The sequence below is a fragment of the Rhincodon typus genome, chromosome 3 (genome assembly GCF_021869965.1).
Source record: "Rhincodon typus isolate 14 chromosome 3, sRhiTyp1.1, whole genome shotgun sequence".
Taxonomy (NCBI): Eukaryota; Metazoa; Chordata; class Chondrichthyes; order Orectolobiformes; family Rhincodontidae; genus Rhincodon; species Rhincodon typus.
In genome coordinates, this window is record NC_063334.1 from 74,196,564 (window position 1) to 74,215,465 (window position 18,902).

The following is an 18,902-nucleotide window of genomic DNA, read 5'->3' on the forward strand; positions in this document are numbered from 1 at the left end:
AGCAGCATCAGAGGAGCACGAAGGCTGACGTTTCGGGCCTAGACCCTCCTTCTTCAGAATTAGGCCCGAAACGTCAGCCTTCCTGCTCCTCTGATGCTGCTTGGCCCGCTGTGTTCATCCAGCTCTACACCTTGTTATCTCTTTTACCAGGATGTTGCTTGGATTGGGGTGTATTAACTATAAGGAGAGATTGGACCAATTTGGATTGTTCTTGATAGTGTCAGAAGCTGAGAGACAAACTGATAGAAACATATAAAATTATGAGCGACATGGATAGGGTAGATAGTTGGAATATTTTTACCAGGGTGGAAATGTCAAATACTAGGAGACATAGATTTAAGGTGAGAGGGAAAAAGTTTAAATGAGATTTGCGCGGCATTTTTTTTTACAGAGAGGGTGGTAGGTGCTCGTAACACATTGCCAGGGAGGTGGTAGAAGCAGATGTGATAACAAAGTTTAGGAGGTAATTAGAAACACACATGAACAGGCAGGGAATAAAGGGATGCAGATCATGTTCAGGTAGATGAAATTAATTTAGAACGGCATTCATAGTCGGCACAGAAATGGTGGGCCAAAATGCCTGTTTCTGAGCTGTACTGTTCTATGTTCTGTATTAATGATTTGGAGGAGAAGGCAGAGTGAAATGCATCCAAATTTGCTGATGATACAAAAATACGTATGAGAACATGTTGTGGCGAAGATAAAAGGAATCTGCAAGTGGATACAAATAGGTTGATTGGGTGAGCAAAACTTGGCAGATGGAGATGCATGCAGAAAGTGTGAGGTCATGTACTTTAGTGGGAAAAATCAAAAAGCAGACTCTTATTTGAACAGAGATCTGGGTGTTCTTGTGCATTGAACACAAAATGTCACCGATAAAGACAAATGGAATTTTGAGGATTTTGCGGGAAAATGACAGAGTCGAGGTTGAGAAGATGTTTCCACGAGCAGGGGAATCTCAAACTAGGAGATGTAGGTACAGAAAGATCTTTTAAAACTGAGATGCAAAAGATATTAGAGTTATAGAGTCATAGCATTGTGCAGCATGGAAACAGACATTTTGGTCCAACTTGTCCATGCCGACCAGATAGCCTAAATAAATCTAGTCCCATTTGCTAGCATTTGGCCCATATCCCTCTAAATCCTTCCTATTCATATACCCATCCAGATGACTTTTAAATGTCCTCTGGCAGCTCATTCCTTACACACACCACCCTCTGCGTGAAAAAGTCGCCCCTTAGGTCCCTTTTAAATCTTTCCCCTCTCACCTTAAACCTATGCCCCGTAGTTTTGGACTCCCCCACCCAGGAAAAAGACCTTATTTGTTTACCCTATCTGAGCCCCTCATGATTTTATAAACCTCTATAAGGTCACCTCTCAGTCTCCGACGCTGCAGGGAAAATAGCTCCAGGCTAATCAGCCTTTCCCTGTAGCTCAAAGCCTCCAATCCTGGCAACATCCTTGTAAGTCTTTTCCGAACCCTTTTAAGTTTCACAACATCTTTCCTATAAGCAGGGAGACCAGAATTGCATTCGGTATACCAAAAGTGGCTCAACCAATGTCCTGTACAGCCGCAACATGACCTCACAACTCCTATACTCAATGAACAAAAACAGAAGTTGCTGGAAAAGCTCAGCAGGTCTGGCAGCATCTGTGAAGAAAAAAATCACAGTTAATGTTTTGGGTCTGGTGACCCTTTCTCAGAACTCAATGCACCTGTACTCAATGCACTGACCAATAAAGGCATGCATACCAAATGCCTTCTTCACTATCCTTTCTTCTTTCAGAGAATAGTAAATGTCTGGCTTTCTGTACCCCAGAGAGTTGTAGAGCTAGATCACAAGTATTAAAGAGGACGTGGGTAGATTTTTGAAATATCAAGAAGTTGAGGTTTTATGAGGAGCTGGCATAATAAATAGGGAGAGAGGGGGAGGCGAATAGAAGATGGATAGAGGAGAAGATAGGTGGAAAGGAGACAGACAGGTCAAAGAGGCAGGGATGGAGCCAGTAAAGGTGAGTGTAAGTGGGGAGTTAGGGAGGAGATAGGTCAGTCCAGGGAGGACGGATAGGTCAAGGGGGCGGGAAGAGGTTAGTAGGTAGGAGATGAGGGTGGGGCTTGAGGTGGGGGAGGGCATAGGTGGGAGGAAGGACAGGTTAGGGAGGCGGGGACAAGCTGGGCTGGATTTGGGATGCGGTTGAGGGAGGGGAGATTTTGAAGCTTGTGAAGTCCACATTGATACTATTGGGCTGCAGGGTTCCCAAGCAGAATATGAGGTACTGTTCCTGCAACCTTTGGGTGGCATCGTTGTGGCACTGCAGGAGGCCCAGGATGGACATGTCATCTGAGGAATGGGAGAGGGAGTTGAAATGGTTCGCGACTGGGAGGTGCAGTTGTTTAGTGTGAACCGAGCGTAGGTGTTCTGCAAAGCGGTCCCCAAGCCTCCGCTTGGTTTCCCCAATGTAGAGGAGGCCACAACGGGAACAGCGAATGCAGTATACCACATTAGCAGATGTGCAGGTGAACATCTGCTTGATGTGGAAAGTCTTCTTGGAGCCTGGGATGGGGGTGTAGGGGCAAGTGTAGCACTTCCTGCAGTTGCAGGGAAAAGTGCCGGGTGTGGTGGGGCTGGAGGGGAGTGTGGAGAGAGTGGTCCCTCCGGAAAGCAGATAAGGGTGGGGAGGGAAAAATGTCTTTGGTGGTGGGGTCAGATTGTAGATGGCAGAGGTTGCAGGAACAGCACCTCGTATTCCACTTGGGAACCCTGCAGCCCAATGGTATCAATGTAGACTTCACAAGCTTCAAAATCTCCCCTCCCCCGACCGCATCCCAAAACCAGCCCAGCTCGTCCCCGCCTCCCTAACCTGTCCTTCCTCTCACCTATCCCCTCCTCCCACCTCAAGCCCCACCCCCATCTCCTACCTACTAACCTCTTCCCGCCCCCTTGACCTGTCCGTCCTCCCTGGACTGACCTCTCTCCTCCCTAATTCCCCACCTACACTCACCTTTACTGGCTCCATCCCCGCCTCTTTGACCTGTCTGTCTCCTCTCCACCTATCTTCTCCTTTATCCATCTTCTATCCGCCTCCCCCTCTCTCCCTATTTATTTCAGAATCCCCTTCCCCTCCCCCATTTCTGAAGAAGGGTCTAGGCCCGAAACATCAGCCTTCCTGCTCCTCTGATGCTGCTTGGCCTGCTGTGTTCATCCAGCTCTACACCTTGTTATCTCTATTTATTAGTTCTGTCTGTTTTCTGTCACTCAGCCAACTGCTACTGTGTATTGTTCATAGATTCCAAGGTGGTTAATGAAATAGAAGCCAAGACTTACATCTTTTTTCTGGAGAGAAAATGCTTATTGACTTGCTCAGTTTTTCCCTCCTCAGCCCACACTCAATGCCATAATTTCTCTCTATCCATATAAACTGAAAGACAACAAACTGCTGCCACATTGTGACCACAAATGAAGATTCATCATTGATGTTCTGAGTGCTTCAAATCCTTGAAGTGCACACTGAATCATCATCTGAAATATCTCCAAAATTGAACCTTATTGTTTGAGAAGTCTGGTATGAGTAAGTTATCTCAACTTTACTTCAAGCTCAGTTTAATGGTAGCTTACATTGAGGTCAAGTTTAGCGAAGAATTTAGCACCATACACTTACTCTACGACATAATCAACTGTTCCTCTCAAGTGATTTTCTCATAGCTATGTGGCCACCAAATCAAGCAAATCAACACAGTATCTAATCTGGTTCTCACACTTGGATTTCTTGAAAACTTGTGACACTTAAGTGGTAGACTCACCCCAACTGCCTCAACTGTCAAGGTCAAGCCAGCACTATGTTTCCACTCTGTCGGCTTTCTGACATGAAATGGTATTTTGTTACCATTATTGTACAACTAGAGGCACTTGAGGGTCTATATGCAGCTTACATGTAATATCTTTCAGTTTTCTGATACCAGTGGTCAGCATATAATTTGTGAATATTGTTGCTTTGCTTCGGAATTGTATATGTGACTGCAATCGTGCTGTGTGGAAGCAGCTCAGTGATGACATAGCTTACAAAAATCATTATAATGTCTTTGAAAGATAATAGTGTTTCAAAAGTCCCAAGATGTTTCAGTGATCTGTCACAGTTGTAAGGGAAATATTTTGTATTGTCTGGTTAGAAAGAATAAGGACATCCTGAACATTGTTGAACCTTTGTCACCTGAGACAATGACAAATGCCCTTGTATTTATGAGAACATTTACATTGTACAGCCAGTGGTTGCTGTCAGAAAGTACAAAAGTAATTTTAGGGTCTTAAACTTCTGCACCGCTACATCCTCTCATCCATATTGTGTGGCAGCCTGCTGTTGGTGATAATAGTTGATTTTGCTAATGACAAGCATCTGCAAAGTCATTAGGTTTTGCACCAGCTTTACACGCTTTGTCAATAGTAGAACACTTTGTCCAGAGTCAGAATGAACTGCCATAGTTAAAACATCATTTGGACAAGTTACAACCCTGTTTGTAAGGCTGATAAAATTTCTGTACAATGGTTTTGTGGCACTTAACCACAAATTATGTTCACAGGAGTTGAACCTGAAGTGTGGTGGTTACTATGTCAAGCTCAACCACTGTAACTCTATTATTCATAGATTCCAAGGTGGTTAGTGAATTAGAAGCCAAGACTTACATCTTTTTGCTAGAGAGAAAATGTTTATTGACTGCTCAATTTTACCCTTCTCAGCCCATAGACAATACCATAATTTCTCTTAATCCACATGAACTGAAAGACAACAAATATCCAAGGCCAGTTTTACTTTACCTTAGTGTTAACCAATGGCAATAACGTGATTGACCAGATGTTAATTTGGATGCTGAAAGCAGTCATGATCTTGTTAATTCGAAGAACTGACATTTGACTAAAGAGACAACCTTTGATTATTTGTGTTTTGATTTCAATTTACAATTTGTTTGTCAGTTTCCTCAGTCCTGTGCAATATTGGATAATTGTCTTGCTTTGTGCTTTGGAAAATAATTGTTTCATATATTGTATTTTTCTGGATGTGAAATAGGTTTTTGTGTGTTTCTTTTGCTAAATTGTAATTGTCTTCCTCGTGTGCAACTATCTCATAAATATTGTCCATTTTTCACATTCATTTTGAGAAGTAAGACTGTTTATCTTTTGACATCTGTGATTATAAAACTTGCCATCACGCCTTTGAAATATCACAGCCACATTTGCAGATGCGTAGATCCAGATGATGATTCTAAATACACATCAAAAGACAGTAGACAGGTATAGAGAACATGATCTTCATCCAGGACACAGTGATCAAACTTTTCTGTAATGACCCGAGATTAATCTTTTTGATTGGATGGTTATTTTGGCAGGATCAATGTGCGTGTTTGTAGGTATTTTCTAATCGACCTGTTCAGAGATGTTAGGACACACCTCTGGACAGGTGGGACATTCTGTACCTCTGTACCACAAGAACCTTTAAAATAGTGAGCAGGGAGGGTAAATCAGGAATCATTTTTCCACAGTGAACCCAGCAATTCACACAAATGTTTTTGCACTGTTTTGAACCAGGACCTTTCATATCCAAAGCAAATGTAATTGCCACTAATAGAGTAGAGTGAAGGTATTTTTTCCTGTTTTACTCAGATCTGTCTCTTGATCAATTTTGTTAAAATATAAAACATAGGTATTAAGTATCATAGAGCAGTGTTTTTAGAGCAGTAAGACTGTGCTATTTTCTGGGTCTGTAGATTAAGGTGCAGAGATGGCCTTTAGTAGAGTGATGTGCTTTTTCTGTCAGATGAGCGAGATTGGAGAGAATTTCATGGTTCCTGATGATTATGTCTGCAGGAAGTGTGTTTAGTTGCAAATCCTATCAGATCATGTGGATCGGTTGGAGCAGCAGTTGGAGAGAATAGGGAAATTACAGAACCAGGGGGTGCAATGGATGGCAGTTTCAGGAAGGTAGGAAAACTGCAGATACAGTCAGGTAGTTGGATTACCTCGAGAAAAGGTAGGACAGATAGGCGGGTAGTGAAAGAGACTTCTGTGGCTATCCCGATCCCAAACAACTTTGCTGCTTTGGAAAATGTAAGGGGTGATAGATTCTGTGGGGAATGTAGCACCGACAGCCAGAATTCTGGTACTGAGATTAGCTTTACGATAATGAGGGGTATGTCAGGTTCTAAGTGATTGATTGTGATAGGGGACTCTCTAGACAGGGCATTGTTTCTGCACCTGTCAGCAAGACATCAGAATGGTGTGTTGCCTCCCTGGTGCCAGGGTCAAGGATGTCTCAGAGAAGGTGCAGTTTATTCTCAAAGGGGAGAGTGACCAGCAGGAGGTCGTTTAACACAGTGGTATCAATGACATAGGAAGAGAAGGGGATGGTATTCTGAAGAGAGAATATAAGAAATTAGCAGGAGGTTAAAAAGTAGGTCCTCTAGGGTAATAATATCTGGATTACTACCAGTGCTATGTACTAGTGAGGGTAGGAATAGGAGGATAGAGTAGATGAATGTGTGGCTGAGGAGCTGGTGCTGGGGACAGGGATTCACATTTTTGGATCATAGAAAATGACTTGTACAAAAAGGATGGGTTATACTTGAATTGGAAGGAGGCCAAAATCCTGGCAGGGAGATTTGCTAGTTCTGCCTGGGAGGCTTTAAACTGGTGCTGGGGTGGGAGAGCCCAAAGAGTTAATGAGAAGAGGAGCAAGTCAAGGCAGGCAAGAGGAAGGCAGAGAATGAGGTAAGACTGAAATCAAACTGCATTTATTTCAATGCAAGAGGCATGACAGGTAAAACAGATGAACTCAGGCCCCGGTTCAAAACATGGGACTGGGGTATCATAGGTATTACAGAAATGTGGCTCAGGAAAGGGCATGACTAGCAGCTTAAGTTCCAGGGTATAGGTGCTACAGGAAGGATAGAAAAGGGGGCAAGAGAGGAGGGGAAGTGGCATTTTTGGTTAGGGATAACATTATGGCTTGGGGTACTTAGGGAGGATATTCCTTGGACTACATGCAATGAAGTTATTTGGGTGGAACTGAGAAATAAGAAAGGATTGATTGTCTTATTGGGATAGTATTATAGGCCCCCCAGTAGTCAGTGGGAAATTGAGAAGCCAATTTGTAAGGAACTCTCAGATATCTGTGAGAATGATAGGGTTGTAATAGTAGGGGATTTTAACTTTCCAAACATAGACTGGGGTTATAGTGTTAAGGGCCTGGATTTTGTGGGTTGGGGGGGTGGGGGGAATGGAATTTGTTAAGTTTGTATAAGAAAATTTTCTTATTCAGTATGTGGATGAACCTACCAGAGAAGGAGCAAAACTTGACCTACTCTTGGGAAATAAGGCAGGGCAGGTAACTGAGATGTCAGTGGGAGAACACTTTGGGGCCAGTGATCATAATTCTATTAGTTTTAAAAATGATATGTAAAAGGATAGACCTGATCTAAAAGTTGAAGCTGTAAAATGGAATAAGGCCAATTTTGATGGTATTAGGCAAGAACGTTCAAAAGTTGACTGGGGATGGGTGGACATTTGCAGGTAAAGGAGCGGTTAGGAAGTGGGAAGCGTTCAAAAATTAGATAATGAGAGTCCAGAGGCAGTATGCTCCTGTTAGTGTGAAGGGCAAGGCTGGTAGGTAGAGGGAATGCTGGACAACCAGAGAAATTAAGGCTCTGGTCAAGAAAAAGGAGGCGTATGGTAGATATAGACAGCTGGGATCACATGAATCCCTAGAGGAGTACAAGTGCAGTAGGAGTACACTTAAGAGGGAAATCAGGAGGGCAAAAAAGCCATGAGATAGCTTCGGCAAATAATGTTAAGGAGAATCCAAAGAGATTCTACAAATACATTAAGGGCAAAAGATTAACTAGAGAGAGAATAGGGCCTCTTAAAGATCAGCAAGGCCATCTGTGTGGAACTGCAGAATATGAGCGAGGTACTAAATAAGTATTTTGCGTCAGTATTTACTGTGGAGAAGGATATGGAAGCTAAAAACTTGGAGAAATAAACAGTGATATCTTGAAAAGTGTCCATGTTGCAGTGGAGGAAGTGCTGGATGTTTTAAAACACAAAGGTGGATAAATCCCCAGGACCTAATCAAGTGTATCCCAGAACTTTGTGGGAAGCTAGTGAGATGATTGTTGGCCCCCTTGCTGAGATATTTGTATCATCAATAGCCACAGGTGAGGTGCGGGAACACTGGAAGGTGGCTAATGTGGTTCCATTGTTTAAGAAAAGTGGTAAGGAAAAGTCAAAGAACTATAGACCAGTGAGCCTGATGTCAGTGATGGGCAAGTTGTTGGAGGGGATTCTGAGGGATAGAATCTACATGTATGTCGAAAGGCAAGGACTGATTAGGGATAGTCAACATGGCTTTGTGCACGGAAATCGTGACTCAGTAACTTAATTGAGTTTTTTGAAGAAGTTACCAAGAAGATTGATGAAGGCAGAGAAGTAGATGGTATCCAAATGGAATTCAGCAAGGCATTCGACAAGGTTTCTCCTGGTAGACTGGTTAGCAAGGTTAGATCACATGGAATCCAGGGAGAGCTAGCCATCTGAATATAGAACTAGCTTGAAGGTAGAAGACAGAGGGTGGTGGTGGAGTGTTTCTTTTCGGACTAGAGGCCTGTGACCAGCAGTGTGCCGCAAGGATCATTGCTGGGTCCACTGCTTTTTGTCATTTAAGTAAATGATTTGGATGTGTATATAGGAGGTACAGTTAGTAAGTTTGCAGATGACACCAAAATTCGTAGTATAGTTAACAGTGAAGAAGGTTACCTCAGAGTACAATGGGAGCTTGATCGGATGGGCTAATGGGCAGAAGAGTTTAATTTAGTTTAATTTAAACTAATGGAGTTTAATTTAAATAAATTTGAGGTGGTGCATTTTAGAAAGGCAAATCAGGGCAGGGTTCATATTTAATGGTAGAATTCCAGGAGTGTTGCTAAACAAAGAGACCTTGGCGTGCAGGTTCATAGTACCTTGAAAGTAGTTTCATAGGTAGGTAGGGTAGTGAAGAAGGCATTTGGTACTCCTGCCTTTATTGGTCAGTGCATTGAGTATAGAGTTGGGATGTCATGTTGTGACTGTACAGGACATTGATTAGGCCACTTTTGAAATACTGCGTTCAATTCTGGTCTCCCTGCTATAGGAAAGATGTTGTGGAACTTGAAAGGATTCAGAAAAGATTTACAAGAAAGTTCCCAGGGTTGGAGGGTGAGCTACAGGGAGAGGCTGAATAGGCTGTGGCTATCTTCCTTGGAATATTAGAGGAAGAGGGTGACCTTGTTGAGGTGTATAAAATCTTGAGTGGCATGGATAGGGTGACTAGCCCTGGAATTTTTCCCAAGGTAGGGGAGTCCAAAACGAGAGGGCATAGGTTTAAGATGTGGAGGTGCTGGTGTTGGACTGGGATGGACAAAGTTGGAAGTCACGTGACAACAGGTGACAGTCCAACAGTTTTACTTGAAATCACAAGCTTTTGGAGCATTGCTCCTTTGTCAGGTGAGGTGGTCAGTTGAATGTCCACTTCACCTGACGAAGGAGCAGCGCTTCAAAAGCTTGTGATTTCAAATAAACCTTTTGGACTAAAAGCTGGTGTCAAGTTACTTCCAACATAGTTTTAAAATGAGAGGGAAAGATCTAAAAGGGGCCTAAGAGGCAACTTTTTCACACAGAGACTGGCACGTGTATGGAATAAGCTGCCAGAGGAGGTGGTGGAAGCTGGTACAATTACAATATTTAAAATGCATCTGTATGGGTACATGAATAGGATGGGTTTAGAGGGATATGGGCCAAATGCAACCAGAATAATTTAGGATATTTGGTCGCCATGGATGAGTTGGATCAAAGAGTCTATTTAAATGCTGTGCAACTCTGATTACTCTATGACTCTAAGTCTAATTCATTAATATGTATCAAAGGGTGCAGTCCTTATATGAACCCCCGGGCAATACCACCTGTATTCTTCCATCTTGCTCCCAAGAACATGTTCACCATTATCCTATGCCTTCTCTCCATGAGCCAAATTTGCATCCAGCTTGCCACTACTGCTCATTCCCATAGCTGTCAATGTGTGTTATTTTAAATGTGAGACTCCAAAGATAAGCAGATGAAAATATGCACCATCCATGAAACTGTGAATACAGCATAGAATCATTAGTAATCAGATGATAATATGTAAAATAATGCATATAATTGGTCAAAAAAAGTACAGCTGTAAACAAAACAAAGTAATTAAATGGAAAGTCACACAAATAATAGGTGACAGTTTGTATGCTTTCAAAGGCATTCATTAGTTGTCTTCTATTGACTGACTCCAGATACTAGATTGTGGAGGATATAGTACAACAAAGTTAACAATGAAGTCTTTGGTTAATGGTTATATTTGGACTTATGAGTAAAGATCATGGAAAGTAGGAATTCAGAGCAGGATTTCTGACTGGTTCATTTCTGTTTCCACCACCTCAAATATTGGCGTTAACTTTAGTGTCCTGCCATTGCAACAGCTGGGATCAGCTAATTTAAAACATTGATCCAGTGGCTTTCTTAGTCTAGATAGCCCAGTGTAACAGCAGAGGGAATCTGTTTAGTTACTTTGACATTGAGGGCTGCCACTTCAAAAGATAAATATTCTGCTTTTTCACACAGTTGTTTTACATAACATAGTTTGTGTATGATCACAGAATAGAATCATAGATTCCCTACAAAGTGGAAAGAGGCCATTCGACCCATCAAGTCCACACTGACACTCCAAAGAGCATCCCGTCCAGACCCACTCTATCCTCGTAACTCCACAGTTAGCAGGGCTGATCCAACTAACCTGCACATCTTTGGACTGTAGGAAGAAACTGGAGCACCGGTGGAAATCGATATAAACACAGAAAATATGTAAACTTCACACTGACATTCACCCAAAGGATAGAGTCAAACATGTGTCCCTGCCACTGTGAGGCAACTATGCTAACGACTGAGGTCATATGAAAGTGCAGATGTTATATAAAGAAAAAATATTTGTTTAAGCAAGAGCAGCAGATATTTATAGCATTAATGCAAGAGTAGCAGTGATTATAGAACAAAATGACATGGGGACTTACTGTGTTAGCAAAGAAAAATCAAAATGACATCGCAGGAACAAGGTGTATGGTTGGTGAGTTCTTTTAATCTTTAAAAGCTCAGGTAATTTTTAAGTAATTATGAGATTTAGTAAGATTTACTAACAGTAGTAAAGTAGTAATAGAATTGATTATGTAATAATTAACACAAAGATAGCAGGATAGATGATATGTTACAGACATGGGAACTGATGATTGCCACTATAATTCATGGCAGTTGCATTTGTAGATTGTATCTGCTGTTTGAGGAACTTGAGCTCAGAATCATTGAACTGGAGCAGAGCTGTGATGCATCAGGGATGTTCCAGAAGGCAATCACTCCCCTTAGGATTAGTAAACTGATTTGACACATGATTAGTGATGGGAGGGTATGACTGTGAGTGAGGCAGATATGAGAACTGAGAAAGTGAGTGGAGGAGTCTCAGCCCTTACAGGTTGTTTAATGTTTTTGTTGTATGTATGGATGACAACAGGAATTGCAAGGTGGTGAGTGAACTCTGTGGGACAGGAAGCCATTCAAGTGGGAATGTAATTGGAGTTGCAGTTTAGTTGGGGATAGACTGCTGTGCTGTTGAAAGCATGAGTCCACAAAGTTCTGCTGCCTGCTTTGTACCAGGGTTTGAGATATCTGCTCAGGGCTGGAAAGGAACTTGTAGTTGGAGGCAGAGGATTCACTTGTTCAAATGGGTGTCGACAACATACGACTACGAAAGAGGTTCTACTTAGACAAGTATGAACACACGCACACTCTCCTTCACCAAAGGAAGGGCGCTAGGAAAGTCTGACCAACCCCAGAACCACTGACTTAATCCTAGTGACTTGTACTGTGTACAATTCTGGTGGTCCTGCTATAGGGAGGATATTATTAAATTGGAGAGGGTTCAGAAAAGATTTACCAGGATATTGCCAGGACTGGAAGGTTTGAGTTATAAGGAGAGGCTGGATAGGCTAGTACTTTTTTCGTTGGACGATAGGAGGTTGAGGTGTGTAGGAGCGAGTTTGCAGAGGTAATAAGTTTTCAGGAGACAGCAGAGTTCAGGGCATGTGGCAATTTATTCATGCATTAACTGGTACAATGCCAAAGGCTACTCCGAATCTGGACTTGACATGGGAGTCCAATTATCCCCCCCAATCTTCAGCTCATATCAGAAGAAAAGTCAACGACACTAATTTTAAATACAAGCACATTGTCTTTTATACATTTTTCTGGTAACATTAACATGGCTGCACGTACTCACTCCCCCTGTATATTATTGGTTCATTAGTGCTGGATTATTCAATTATGATTGGGTTTCCTGTACATCATGCTATAATAATTGCTTGTTGCTATGATCTGAATTGGGCCTTTTGGTATGTGGGAAGCCAAAATCTCCATGTGACCTTTTTTTCTCTCAACTATGACATCTGTGTTGGCTATTTTGTTTGAGTCTGTAACAAAGTCTTCAAGATTTCCCACCATTTCAACTCTCTTAGCTGCTGTCCTTGATAAGCGATAGGGAGGCCCTCTCTCTATTAATCGCAATTAATTTTTAAATTTCTTTCTAATGTTTTGTTTAATTATTTTTGTATACATAGGTGCGTGTAAAATCTATAGTTTATTAGGAAACTATATCTATGATCATCTTGAAGAATCTTTATTAAAACCTACTAGTAGTATTATGACAGATCGATTAGAAAACAAAACTTGAGAAATAACTAGTTGTTATGAAATGTTCTTTTGGGTAGCAAAGAATGTTTCACATCCAATCTTATTTAAACAGACAGCTACTGTTTTAAGCACTGAGAACACAGGCCTTTCTCACACTAATTCCTGTTAAACATACTGCAAAGCTTGTTGGGGCTTTTGTTGGCCATTTTGCTGTACTGTCATGGGCAGCCCTAACAAGGGGTGACCTTAGAGGTTTATAAAATCAGGAGGGGCATGGATAAGGTGAATAGCAAAGGTCTTTTCCTAGGGTACGGGAGTTTAATGCTAGAGTGTATATTTTTAAGGAGAGAGGAGAAAGATTTAAAAGGGACCTAAGGGGCAGCTTTGTCAACAGAGGGTGGTTTGGATGTTGGATGTGGAATGAACTGCCACAGGAAGTGGTAGATGCAAGGACATTTAATCACATCTAAAAGACATTGGATAGGTATGTGAATAGGAAGGTTTGAGATATGAGCCAAATGCAGACAAGAGACTAGTTTAATTTGGGAAACTTGGTTGGCATGGACTGGTTGGACCAAAGGGTCTGTTTCTGTACTGTATGACTGACTATTTTATTTTAATTTTCAGGATTGATTCTACCCTTGGTTTGCTGCTGTTGGGTGAAGCTGCCAAAATGAACATGGCTTGTTTAAAGGTTTTGACAGAGCTGGGCACAGCTCTTGTATCACGCATTAGTTCTCATAATTTAAAACAGGTAAAGATAAAGCTATATGGTGTTCAATGTAAAATATTACAGATTATCTTTCTAAGATAGAATTTGCTTTTGATTTAATATGAGAACCAAATTATTGTACCTAACCTTTCTTCTGTGTGAGTTACATTTAAAAACTTTAGGGGTACATCAGATGCCATGTTTTCAATGTAATCACAGGCAGAAGAATAACAGTCAAAGTAAACAAATGGAAATTTTTCTGGATAGATGTGTGGGATTGTGGAGACTCCACATCTCGTTTAGAAAGCTACTTCCATGAGATTACTTATGTCAGCAATTCTCATGCCCTGGGCCTTGAAAGGGATCTGACTTGCGTAGAAATGATTGGCCAAAATCCTTGGCTCACTGGTGGGAATAGGGATCACAGGGTGATCCAGTTAGAACAGGGTCATACAATCTTGAAGTAGACAGGAGTTTTAAAGGTGCATTTAAAAAAAATAGATTTAGTTTTGATAAAGGTGGATAACAGAAGTCTGAAACTTGTAAACCAAACTGAGAGGGTGAGGCGAATTGGACCAGCCCACACAATAAGTGAAGAAAGAGCTTTGGCCATTTTAACAAAGGCTAGAGAACATTAACTCTGGTATAGCCCTTATCACCAATCAATTAAGTCAAAGGAACTTCGATTTCAACATTCATGGTGGGGAATTTGTTTTGAAATTATTTTCAACAACTGGCTGGATGACAAAGTATTATTGGGCCCCTTGTCCTTGGGTAATTGTCCTCAATCATCAAGAATCATTCTACAATAAGCTCCAATTTCTGTTCTCTACTATTAAATCTATTGTAGAATCATAGACTGATACAGCACTAAAGAAAACCATTTAGCCAAAGTGCCCGTGACAACTCTTTGGTAGAGCAATCAAATTATTCCCACTCACCTTCTCTTATTGTAGCAGCCTAACTTGATTGCCTTTCAAGTATTTATCCAATTAACTTTTGAATGTTGCTATTGAATTTGTTTCAACCAGATAGTTAACAACTCATTCCATAGAAAAATATTCCTCATGTTGCTTTTTTGGTTCTTTGCGAATTACATTAAATTTGTGTCCTCTGATAATTGGCTCTTCTGCTGCTGAAACCAGTTTTTCTTCATTTCTATCAAAACTACTTATGAACTTGATCATTGTGAAATCTCCTGTAAATTTTCTCTGCCCTGAGGTTAGCAATTCTAGCTTCTCAGTCTGTCGACTGAATTTAATTTGTTCATACATGATAACATACTAATAAATCTCTTTTTAACCCGCCCCAAGGCCTTGATATACTTTTTAAACTGTGGTGCCCAGAATGCAAATCTCTAGCTGAGCCCTAATGAATGTTGAATAAAGTTTAACACTCTTCAGTAGCCTCTTTGCAATTCTATTATATTCCTTGATTAGTAAAGCCGAGGATTACTATTGCTTTATTTACAGCTTTCTCAACTTGTCCTACCCCTATGTTTGCATACTCTGAGATCCCAGAGACCCTTCAGTTCAACTAGTCCATGCTGACCATGTTCCTGAACTAAGGAAGTCCCACCTGCCTGTGTTTGGCCCATATCACTCCAAACCATTCCTATGCATTTATGAAAATGACTTTTAAACGTTGTAACTGTACCTGCAACCACCACTTCCTCTGGCATGTCATTCCACACACTAAACACTCTCTTAAAAAAAAAATTTGATCCCACACCCTTTTGAAATCTTTCTCCTCTCACCTTAAAAGTATGCACCCTAGTTTTGAACTCCCCCACCTTAGGGGAAAGGCACTTGCTATCCACCTTATCTGTTCCCCTCATGATTTTAAAATTCTCAAAAGGACACCACTCAACCTCCTACATTCCAGTGAAAAAATTCCCAGCCTATTTTTATAGCTCAACCCCCCCGCCATTCTTGGCAACAGTGTTAAATCTTTACTGAACCCTCTCACCCTGAATCACATGTGATCTAACGTTACTAATTAGTCTACCATGCGAATCTAGTCAAAGGCTTTACAAAAGTCTCAGTAAACAATGTCTACCACTCTGCCCTCAATCTTTTGGTTACTTTGTCCAAAAACTCAAATCAAGTTTGAGAGAAATGAGTTCCCTCACACAAACCACACTGACTATCCCTAATCATTCCTTGCCTCTCCAAATCCTATCTTTCAGAATCACCTCCAACAACTTACCCACCAATGTCAGACTCACAGGTCTATATTTCCCAGGCTTCTCCTTACAACCTTTCTTAAGTAAAGGCACAACAATAGCTACCCTCCAGTCCTCCGTATTCTGCCCTGTAATCTCCTCCTAAACTTCCCACAACATCCTGAGATACACTTGAGCAGGTCCCAGAGATTTATCCACCATTATGTTTTCTAAGACCTCCAGCACTTCATCTTCTGTAATGTGAACTGTTTTCAAAACATCAGTATTTATTTTCCCGAGTCCTCTAGCCTCTTTCTTTCTCCACAGTAAAAACTGACACAAAATAATCATTTAATATCTCTCCCATCTACTGAGGATCAACACAAAAGATGATCTCATTGATCTCTAAGGGCCCTTCTCTCCATAGTTGCTCTTTTGCTCTTAACGGACTTGTAGAATCTATTCAAATTATCCTTAATGTTGTCTGCCAAGGCTATTTCATATCCCCTCTTTGCCTTCCTGATTGCCCTCTTAAGAGTGCCCCAACACTCTTTATACTTTTCAAGAGATTCATGTGATCCTAATTGTCTGTATATAATATGATTCTTTTTATTCTTGACTAGAACCTCAATATCTTTATTCATCCATTGTTCCCTAATATTACAAGCCTTACCTTTCATTCTAACAGGAACATTATGACTTTGAACAAAAACAAAGTTGCTGGAAAAGTTCAACAGGTCTGGCAGCATCTGTGAAGGAAAAAACAAAGTTAACATTTCAGGTCCAGTGACCCTTCCTCAGAACTGATAGTGGTTGGGAAAACATCAGTTTATATGCAGAAAAAAGGGGTGGGGGATGGGGGAGGGAGTAAGCGATAGGATAGAGCCTAAAGAGAGAGAAGAGCAGTTGGACAGACAAAGAGTTGATAACGATCAGGATGAGAGGGTGAATAGTTGTTAATGGGGACTATTAGTGACTAATAACAGGGGGTGTGTAATGGCAGGCTATAAGGTAACAAGGTCTGGTGGGTGGGGTGGGGGACTGGGACCTGGGACCTGGGACCTGGGAAAGTTTAGGCCCTAAAATTATTGAACTTGATATTGAGTCCGGAGGGCTGCAGGATCCCCAAGCGGAAAATGAGGTGTTGTTCTTCTAGCTTGCGTTGCACTTCACTAGAACACTGCAGCACACCAGAGGCAGACATGTTGGTCAGGGAGCAGAGTGGTGTGTTAAAGTGGCAGGCAACGGGTAGTTCAGGGTCTTTTTTGCGAGCAGAACGTAGATGTTCTGCGAAGTGGTCACCTAGTCTACGCTTCGTTTCCCCAGTGTAGAGGAGACCATACTGTGAGCAGTGAATGCAGTATACTAGATTCTGGGAAGTGCAGGTGAAGTGTTGCTTCACCTGGAAGGTATGTCTGGGCCGTTGGATACTGGGGAGGGAGGAGGTAAATGGGCAGGTATTGTACCTTCGCTGATTACAGGGGAAGGTGCCGTGGGGCTGTGGGGTGGTGTTGTGGGTGAAGGAAGCGTGAACCAGTGTTCCGGAGGGGATGGTCCCTGCGGAAGGCGGACAAGGGAGGGGCGGGGAATATGTGTCTGGTGATGGCATCTTGCTGGAGGTAGCAGAAATGGTGTCTGATGATCTTCTGGATGTGGATGCTGGTGGGATGGTAGGTCAGGATAAGGGGAACCCTATCGCTGTTGCAGGAGGGAAGAGAAGGGGTGAGAGCGGAAGTGCGGGAGATGGGTTGGACCTGATTGAGGGCCCTGTCGACCACGCAGCTGGGAAATCCTAGGTTGAGGAAGAAGGTGGACATTTCGGAGGCTCCCTTGTCAAGTTGGCCTCATCCGAACATATACGACAGAGACGGAGGAACTGAGAGAATGGGATGGAGTCTTTATAGAAAGTGGGGTGTGAGGATGTATAGTCCAGGTAGCTGTGGGAATCAGTAGGTTTGTAGTGGATATTAGTGGCCAGTCTATCCCCAGAAATGGAAACAGAAATGTCGAGGAAGGGAAGGGAGGAGTCAGAGATAGACCAGGTGAAAGTGAGGGCAGAGTGGAAATTGGAGGCGAAATTGATGAAGTTTTCCAATTCCAAACGAGAGAGGGAAGTAGCATCGATGATATCATCAATGTATCAGAGAAAGAGTTGTCACTTGGGGCTGGAATAGGACTGGAACAAGGAATGTTCCACGTACCCCATGAAGAGACAGATGTAACTGGGGCCCATGGCCCATGGCCACTCCTCTGACATGAAGTAAATGAGAAGATTTAAAAGAGAAGTTGTTGAGGGTGAGGACGAGCTCGGCCAAGCGGAGGAGGGTGGTAGTGGGTGGGGATGGTTTAGGTCTTTGCTCCAGGAAGAGGCCGACAGCCCTAAGACCCTCCTGGTGGGGAATGGACATGTAAAGGGATTGCACATCCATGGTAAAGAGGAGGCGGCTGGAACCTGCAAACTGGAAGCTTTGAAACCGGTGTAAGGCATCAGAAGAATCATGGATGTATGCGGGCAAGGATTGGACCAGAGGAGAGAAGACTGAGTCAAGGTAGGAAGAGATGAGTTCTGTGGGGCACGAGCAGGCTGAAACAATGGGTCTGCCCAGACAGTCCTGTTTGTGGATTCCAGATTCAATATCGAGTTCAATAATTTTAGGGCCTGAACTCTCCCATGTCCCAGCCCCCTACCCCATACACCAGGCCTTGTTACCTCATTGCTTGCCATTACACACCACTAATTAGTCACTAATAGTCCCCATTAACAACTATTCACCCTCCCAACCTGTTCGTTATCAACTCTTTATCTGTTCAGCTGCTCTTCTCTCTCTTTAGCTTCTATCCTTTCATTTACTCCTTACCCCATCAGGCTAAACTGTGCCTAAACTTTCCCCTCCCTCTCCGTGTACTCCTATTCTACTCTAGATTCTTTTCTAGCTCCCATCATGCCCTTTTACAGCTCATTTTGTCCATGATATCCGCCTCCTGCTCCCTCAACCTGGTTCCTAGAAGTTTGCTGGCCTCCACTTTCTCTCCCTGGCTTCACATTAGCTGATATTGCTAATGAGGGCAGTGTCAGGGGGCAATGGTGAGTGTAGTGGCCATCACTAAGGAGAAAGTGCTAAGGAAGCTGAAAGATCTGAAGGTGAATAAATAACCTGGACCAGATTGTCTACATCCCAGGAATCTGAAGGATATAGCTGAGGAGATTGTGAAGGCATTAGTGGTGATCTTTCAGGAATAA

At 42.3% G+C, this 18,902-nt stretch overlaps 1 protein-coding gene across 2 annotated transcripts in view; it reads left to right on the plus strand.

Annotated features, from left to right (window-relative positions):
- Positions 1 to 18,902, plus strand: part of tmem232 (transmembrane protein 232) — a 74,842-nt gene that overhangs the window by 13,753 nt on the left and 42,187 nt on the right. For both annotated transcript variants that reach the window (XM_048595050.1, XM_048595051.1), the window contains exon 3: positions 13,413 to 13,539. In XM_048595050.1, coding sequence (XP_048451007.1) covers positions 13,413 to 13,539 — 127 coding nt within the window. The remainder of the gene's footprint in view (positions 1 to 13,412; positions 13,540 to 18,902) is intronic.